At 39.1% G+C, this 9,284-nt stretch overlaps 1 protein-coding gene across 1 annotated transcript in view; it reads right to left on the bottom strand.

The window, feature by feature from the left end:
* The window catches only part of FAF2 (Fas associated factor family member 2), a 63,453-nt gene that overhangs the window by 24,279 nt on the left and 29,890 nt on the right, over nt 1-9,284 (bottom strand). Inside the window, exon 2 of the mRNA XM_007463071.1 lies at nt 424-492. Coding sequence (XP_007463133.1) covers nt 424-492 — 69 coding nt within the window. The remainder of the gene's footprint in view (nt 1-423; nt 493-9,284) is intronic.

Here is a 9,284-nt window from a genome sequence, read left to right as displayed (position 1 = left end):
TCGGAAAAAATTCCGGCTGTGAAAAAAACACGGGCCACCTGCCGTCCACTGGCAATTCCACCCAGAAGCAGGCGTCCAAGACACCCCTGCGTGGCGACTGCAGGCTCCTTTGTGATAGCAAGACAGTAGAGAAAGGAAAAGCCTTAACAGGGCAGTGGGGTTTTTTAATGGTATACTCATAGAGGAGACCTGCTACACAGGATGAATGAACCGAGCTAAAATGTATCCAAATGGCTAAATCTCAAAACTTAACATGGATTGCAAAAGGAGGGACTTTGCAGAAAAGGTACAGCTCGTTACCTTTCACAAAAAATTTTCAGACATTCATAAAAAAAACAAAGAAACAAACAAAAAAAACACGTGTTTTTGAGATTTGTTATCAGACCAGGGAAAAAGAAATATAATGAATGAATCCTATTATACCTCTATGTTCCAGTTATGCTGTTCCAAGGTATGGCGACATTGATCCATAGATTCTATGCCAGTCAGATCCTGAAAGATTAAAAACAAAAAATTACTTAGGGAAAAACCAACAGTACATATTGGATATTTTTACCCCTAATAGAATACTTATGAATACCGCTGAGAAAATAAAGTTTTGAAGGCAGATAGATATTCAAGTATGGTAAAACGTCACTATTCAGAATTTATTCAGTTATTGTAGATGTTACTCCCATACAACAAAAAAAATGAAAATTCCTTTTCTTTTTAAACTTCAAGGCTTTCAAGACTACTTGATCAAAATCAATATTCTCGGGGGCGGTGGAAAGACGGCGGAGGAGTAAGATGCGGATATCACCTTCCTCCCCACAAATACACCAGAAATACAACTACATGTGGAACAACTCCTACAGAACACCTACTGAACGCTGGCAGAAGACCTCAGACCTCCCAAAAGGCAAGAAACTCCCCACGTATCTGGGTACGGCGAAAGAAAAAATTAATTAAAAACAGAGACAATAGAATAGGGACGGCACCTGCACCAGTGGGAGGGAGCTGTGAAGGAGGAAAGGTCTCCACACACTCGGAAGCCCCTTCGCGGGCAGAGATTGCGGGAGGCGGAGCGGGGAGCTTCGGCGCCGCGGAGGAGAGCACAGCAACGGGGGTGCGGAGGGCAAAGCGGAGAGATTCCCGCACAGAGGATCGGCGCCGACCGGCACCAGGAAGCCTACACAACGCACTGAACCAACCTTAGCCACTGGAGACAGACATCAAAAACAACGGGAGCTACGAACTTGCAGCCTGCAAAAAGGTGAACCCAATCACAGTAAGATAAGCAAAATGAGAAGACAGAAAAACACACAGCAGATGAAGGAGCAGGATAAAAACCCACCAGACCTAACAAATGAAGAGGAAATAGGCAGTCTACCTGAAAAAGAGTTCAGAATAATGATAGTAAAGATGATCCAAAATCTTGGAAATAGAATGGACAAAATGCAAGAAGCAGTTAACAAGGACCTAGAAGAAATAAAGATGAAACAGACAATGATGAACAACACAATAAATGAAATGAAAAATACTCTAGATGGGATCAATAGCAGAATAAATGAGGCAGAAGAACGGATAAGTGACCTGGAAGATAAAATAGTGGAAATAACTACTGCAGAGCAGAATAAAGAAAAAAGAATGAAAAGAACTGAGGACAGTCTCAGAGACCTCTGGGACAACATTAAACGCACCAACATTCGAATTATAGGGGTTCCAGAAGAAGAAGAGAAAAAGAAAGGGACTGAGAAAATATTTGAAGAGATTATAGTTGAAAACTTCCCTAATATGGGAAAGGAAATCGTTAATCAAGTCCAGGAAGCACAGAGAGTCCCATACAGGATAAATTCAAGGAGAAATACGCCAAGACACATATTAATCAAACTGTCAAAAACTAAATACAAAGAAAGCATATTAAAAGCAGCAAGGGAAAAACAACAAATAACACACAAGGGAATCCCCATAAGGTTAACAGCTGATCTCTCAGCAGAAACTCTACAAGCCAGAAGGGAGTGGCAGGACATACTGAAAGTGATGAAGGAGAAAAACCTGCAACCAAGATTACTCTACCCAGCAAGGATCTCATTCAGATTTGATGGAGAAATTAAAACCTTTACAGACAAGCAAAAGCTGAGAGAGTTCAGCACCACCAAACCAGCTTTACAACAAATGCTAAAGGAACTTCTCTAGACAAAAACACAAGAGAAGGAAAAGTCCTATAATAACGAACCCAAAACAATTTAGAAAATGGGAATAGGAACATACATATCGATAATTACCTTAAATGTAAATGGACTAAATGCTCCCACCAAAAGACACAGATTGGCTGAATGGATACAAAAACAAGACCCATATATATGCTGTCTACAAGAGACCCACTTCAGACCTAGAGACACATACAGACTGAAAGTAAGGGGATGGAAAAAGATATTCCATGCAAATGGAAACCAAAAGAAAGCTGGAGTAGCAATTCTCATATCAGACAAAATAGACTTTAAAATAAGGACTATCAGAAGAGACAAAGAAGGACACTACATAATGATTAAGGGATCGATCCAAGAAGAAGATATAACAATTGTAAATATTTATGCACCCAACATAGGAGCACCTCAATACATAAGGCAAAAACTAGCAGCCATAAAAGGGGAAATCGACAGTAACACATTCATAGTAGGGGACTTCAACACCCCACTTTCACCAATGGACAGATCATCCAAAATGAAAATAAATAAGGAAACACAAGCTTTAAATGATACATTAAACAGGATGGACTTAATTGATATTTATAGGACACTCCATCCAAAAACAACAGAATACACATTTTTCTCAAGTGCTCATGGAACATTCTCCAGGATAGATCATATCTTGGGTCACAAATCAAGCCTTGGTAAATTTAAGAAAATTGAAATTATATCAAGTATCTTTTCCGACCACAACGCCATGAGATTAGATATCAATTATAGGAAAAGAGCAGTAAAAAATACAAACACATGGAGGCTAAACAATACACTACTTAGTAACGAAGTGATCACTGAAGAAATCAAAGAGGAAATTAAAAAATACCTAGAAACAAATGACAATGGAGATACAACGACCCAAAACCTATGGGATGCAGCAAAAGCAGTTCTAAGAGGGAAGTTTATAGCAATACAAGCCCACCTTAAGAAGCAGGAAACATCTCGAATAAACAACCTAACCTTGCACCTCAAGCAATTAGAGAAAGAAGAACAAAAAAACCCCAGAGTTAGCAGAAGGAAAGAAATCATAAAAATCAGATCAGAAATAAATGAAAAAGAAATGAAGGAAACAATAGCAAAGATCAATAAAACTAAAAGCTGGTTCTTTGAGAAGATTAACAAAATTGATAAACCATTAGCCAGACTCATCAAGAAAATAAGGGAGAAGACTCAAATCAATAGAATCAGAAATGAAAAAGGAGAAGTAACAACTGACACTGCAGAAATACAAAAAATCATGAGGGATTACTACAAGCAACTCTATGCCAATAAAATGGACAATCTGGAAGAAATGGACAAATTCTTAGAAATGCACAAACTGCCAAGACTGAATCAGGAAGAAATAGAAAATATGAACAGACCAATCACAAACACTGAAATTGAAACTGTGATTAAAAATCTTCCAACAAACAAAAGCCCAGGACCAGATGGCTTCACAGGCGAATTCTATCAAACATTTAGAGAAGAGCTAACACCTATTCTTCTCAAACTCTTCCAAAATATAGCAGAGGGAGGAACACTCCCAAACTCATTCTACGAGGCCACCATCACCTTGATACCAAAACCAGACAAGGATGTCACAAAGAAAGAAAACTACAGGCCAATATCACTGATGAACATAGATGCAAAAATCCTCAACAAAATACTAGCAAACAGAATCCAACAGCACATTAAAAGGATCATACACCATGATCAAGTGGGGTTTATTCCAGGAATGCAAGGATTCTTCAATATACGCAAATCTATCAATGTGATTAACCATATTAACAAATTGAAGGAGAAAAACCATATGATCATCTCAATAGATGCAGAGAAAGCTTTTGACAAAATTCAACACCCATTTATGATAAAAACCCTGCAGAAAGTAGGTGTAGAGGGAACTTTCCTCAATATAATAAAGGCCGTATATGACAAGCCCACAGCCAACATCATCCTCAATGGCGAAAAACTGAAAGCATTTCCACTAAGGTCAGGAACAAGACAAGGTTGCCCACTCTCACCACTCTTATTCAACATAGTTTTGGAAGTTTTAGCCACAGCAATCAGAGAAGAAAAGGAAATAAAAGGAATCCAAATCGGAAAAGAAGAAGTAAAGCTGTCACTGTTTGCAGATGACATGATACTATACATAGAGAATCCTAAAGATGCTACCAGAAAACTACTAGAGCTAATCAATGAATTTGGTAAAGTAGCAGGATACAAAATTAATGCACAGAAATCTCTGGCATTCCTATATACTAATGATGAAAAATCTGAAAGTGAAATCAAGAAAACACTCCCATTTACCATTGCAACAAAAAGAATAAAATATCTAGGAATAAACCTACCTAAGGAGACAAAAGACCTGTATGCAGAAAATTATAAGACACTGATGAAAGAAATTAAAGATGATACAAACAGATGGAGAGATATACCATGTTCTTGGATTGGAAGAATCAACATTGTGAAAATGACTCTACTTCCCAAAGCAATCTATAGATTCAATGCAATCCCTATCAAACTACCACTGGCATTTTTCACAGAACTAGAACAAAAAATTTCACAATTTGTATGGAAACACAAAAGACCCCGAATAGCCAAAGCAATCTTGAGAACAAAAAATGGAGCTGGAGGAATCAGGCTGCCTGACTTCAGACTATACTACAAAGCTACAGTAATCAAGACAGTATGGTACTGGCACAAAAACAGAAAGATAGATCAATGGAATAGGATAGAAAGCCCAGAGATAAACCCATGCACATATGGTCACCTTATCTTTGATAAAGGTGGCAGGAATATACAGTGGAGAAAGGACAGCCTCTTCAATAAGTGGTGCTGGGAAAATTGGATAGGTACATGTAAAAGTATGAGATTAGATCACTCCCTAACACCATACACAAAAATAAGCTCAAAATGGATTAAAGACCTAAATGTAAGGCCAGAAACTATCAAACTCTTAGAGGAAAACATAGGCAGAACACTCTATGACATAAATCACAGCAAGATCCTTCTTGACCCATCTCCTAGAGTAATGGAGATAAAAACAAAAATAAACAAATGGGACCTAATGAAACTTCAAAGCTTTTGCACAGCAAAGGAAACCATAAACAAGACCAAAAGACAGCCCTCAGAATGGGAGAAAATATTTGCAAATGAATCAACTGACAAAGGATTAATCTCTAAAATTTACAGGCAGCTCATGCAGCTCAATAACAAAAAAATAAACAACCCAATCCAAAAATGGGCAGAAGACCTAAATAGACATTTCTCCAAAGAAGATATACAGACTGCCAACAAACACATGAAAGAATGCTCAACATCATTAATCATTAGAGAAATGCAAATCAAAACTACAATGAGATATCATCTCACACCAGTCAGAATGGCCATCATCAAAAAATCTAGAAACAATAAATGCTGGAGAGGGTGTGGAGAAAAGGGAACACTCTTGCACTGCTGGTGGGAATGTGAATTGGTTCAGCCACTATGGAGAACAGTATGGAGGTTCCTTAAAAAACTACAAATAGAACTACCATATGACCCAGCAATCCCACTACTAGGTATATACCCTGAGGAAACCAGAATTCAGAAAGAGTCATGTACCAAAATGTTCATTGCAGCTCTATTTACAATAGCCCGGAGATGGAAACAACCTAAGTGCCCGCCGTCGGATGAATGGATAAAGAAGATGTGGCACATATATACAATGGAATATTACTCAGCCATAAAAAGAAACGAAATTGAGCTATTTGTAATGAGGTGGATAGATCTAGAGTCTGTCATACGGAGTGAAGTAAGTCAGAAAGAGAAGGACAAATACCGTATGCTAACACATATATATGGAATTTAAGAAAAAAAAATGTTATGAAGAACCTAGGGGTAAAACAGGAATAAAGACAGAGACCTACTGGAGAACAGACTTGAGGATATGGGGAGGGGGAAGGGTGAGGTGTGTTAGGGCGAGAGAGAGACATGGACATATATATACTAACAAACGTAAGGTAGATAGCCAGTGGGAAGCAGCCGCATGGCACAGGGAAACCGGCTCGGTTCTTTGTGGCTGTCTGGAGGGGTGGGATAGGGAGGGTGGGAGGGAGGGAGACAAAGAGGGAAGAGATATGGGAACATATATATATGTATAACTGACTCACTCTGTTATAAAGCAGAAACTAACACACCATTGTAAAGCAATTATACCCCAATAAAGATGTTAAAAAAAAAAATCAATATTCTCTCAAATTCAAGTTTAAAAAATGAAAGACTTCTTCAACCTCTGTGCCCAGCAAAACAGTCTTTAATGCTAAACATCTATTGTTTATAATACATACTGATATAAAAATGCAGGTTTTCTGCAAATGTAATGCCTTTCACTAACTTACATCATTTTACCTATTAGCTTATAATGCAAAATGTGTAAAACTTTTTATCAAAGGAAGTCTGTAATTCAGATGCTTCCCTCCAATATGTACTTTCCCTACTCCCTTCTCCTTGTACTATTCTAAGGTTTCACTTTGTCTATGACCAAATTTCCTTCTCTGGCTCTTCTCCTATCCCCTCTAAATGTAGAAATTTCCCCTAAGGATGTGTCCTTGGCTTTTGCCTCTTCCTGGCAATCCTCAATGACGCTTTCTACTCAAATGACTCATATAAATTTCTGGACCTGTCACCTCTTCTGAAGTTTAGCAGCACGTTTCCAATAGCCTATTCAACATTTCTACCTAGATGTGGCACCAGTACCACAAATGCATCATTTAACACCACTGTATGTGTTAATGACATCACCACCTTCCAAAATATACAGGCAAATATGACACCTGGAACCTCAGCCTCATCTTTGAGTACTCTATCCCTTGAACTACATACTTCATCAGTAATCAAGTTCTAACTGTTTTCTATATCTATAATCACATTTCCATTCCGTGAGCCGGCATCTTCAATCAAGCTTTAATGACACCTCAAGTGAATTGTCAAAATAATTAATTTCTCCTCCTCTTTCTAACTCTTCCCCACCTCCCCTGGTCTCCCCACTCCCCTGTGTGTGTGTTATTTCTCTGCTCAAAACTTTTCAGCTGACTGGATAATAAAATCCAAAATCCTTAGCTTGGCATTCAATTGTTTCTATAATGTGGCCCCAACCTAGCTTTCTACATTATTTTCTATTTCCCTTTAGGTGTCCGATACTCAACAAATCCAACAGCTTACGTGTACACCTAATGACCAGAATTTCCACAGAGCTAAATCCTAGCCTTCCTTCCAGGTCTAATACAAAAGCCAAACCCATCCATCCATCCTTTCATGCAACACATGTCTACTGCTTATTTCCTATTCTGTGTATTACTTACTATGTCCAGTAAGCATACAATGAATACAATACAGTCTCTAACCTCAAGAAATTCCTCTTAATAACCAGCAAGCAACAGGAAAAAGAGATTGATCTCAACCTGCTAAGAATGTCGTAACATGTACTGGTGAGTCAGGAGCCTGAGATTCTCGCTTTGGTTCTGTGCCCTGTGATCAGTGACCAAACATGTCTTAATTCTAGCTTCCTTTATGTACAACGTGAGGGATTTAATTTGGACTATTTGAATATCCTTTCCAGAGCTTAGAAGAAAAAAACCAAAAACTGAAGTTTGCATTCTTTAGGTATGCAGTTGTTTATTTTTTTAAATTACACAAGTAGTATAGAAACTTTGCTTTTTTATTTAAACTGAACTATTTATTTATTTATGGCTGCATTGGTCCTTTGTTGCTGCGCGCCAGCTTTCTCTAGTTGCGGCGAGTGGGGGCTACTCTTCATTGTGGTGTGTAGGCTTCTCATTGTGGTGGCTTCTCTTGTTGTGGAGCACAGGCTCTAGGCGTGTAGGCTTCAGTAGTTGTGGCTTACGGGCTCAGTAGTTGTGGTTTGCGGGGTCTAGAAAGCAGGCTCAGTATTTGTGGTGCATGGGCTTAGTTGCTCCGTGGCACATGGGATGTTCCTGGACCAGGGCTCGAACCCGTGTCCCCTGCATTGGCAGGCGGATTCTTAACCACTGTGACACCAGGGAAGTCCCTGCTAATATATTTTTGTTTAAAATACTACAAAATTTTCAATACTGCAATTGGAAAGCTCTGTTAAGAACTCTAGAGCTCTATTAAGAACCACTGGCTTTGGACAATGTGGATTTTTTCCTGACTCTGACAATGTGGATTTTTTCCTGACCACCGCGGGCCTCTTACCAGTTTGGCTATTGCCTTCTGGCTTATAATAGGATCGCCTTCAATTTTTGATTTCTTTACAGCCCATTGCAGATAACTGGGATGTCCAGGGTTCCACTCCCTCTCTGTATATTCTCTTTAAGAACTGGACTTTACTTTTACCTTCTTCTCAGGGTATGAATGACTACTCTGTCTTTGCCAAAAATGTTTTCTACCTCTCTTATGAACCTATTATTTTCTACCATCTATTATGACTAGTTACACTCATTCTACTGCCTTATCAGAGGATGCATGCTCCTTAAGAGCACTGTCTGTGATTCATCTCTATATAATGCTCCCTAGTACCTAGCACACAGTTAAGGGCTTAACAGGCTGCAGAAAAAGTCTGTCTGAGTTAAAAAGACTTTTTAGTATAAGCTTCAATAATCATAGCTACTAAAGTGAAATCCTCTAGAAAATGTCACCAAAACTCATTGTACACTAATACCCTGCGGTTTTAATTAAACTCCATCTAGTCAGAACTAGATGCTAAGCTGGCTATTAAAAATACATATTTGCAGAATCTTCCTGGAAATCAATAAGTCAGGGATGGAGCCAAGGAATCAGTGGGTTTTTTGAAAAGCTCCTCAGTTGATTCTAATGTACAGCCAGGCCAGGAAATCCATGGTACTGTACAATTCTAAGTGGGACCAGAGATTATACGTCACTTATTAAAATAACTTTTTAAAAAGGGGGTTATGGGGCTTCCCTGGTGGTGCAGTGGTTGAGAGTCCGCCTGCCGATGCAGGGGACGCGGGTTCGTGCCCCGGTCTGAGAAGATCCCACATGCCGTGGAGCGGCTGGGCCCGTGAGCCATGGCCGCTGAGCCTGTGCATCCAGAGCCTGTGC

The sequence above is a fragment of the Lipotes vexillifer genome, unplaced genomic scaffold, assembly GCF_000442215.2.
Source record: "Lipotes vexillifer unplaced genomic scaffold, Lipotes_vexillifer_v1.1 scaffold514, whole genome shotgun sequence".
Lineage (NCBI taxonomy): Eukaryota > Metazoa > Chordata > Mammalia > Artiodactyla > Lipotidae > Lipotes > Lipotes vexillifer.
Note: the sequence above shows the minus strand (reverse complement) of the source record. Positions and strands in the feature narration are given on the sequence as shown.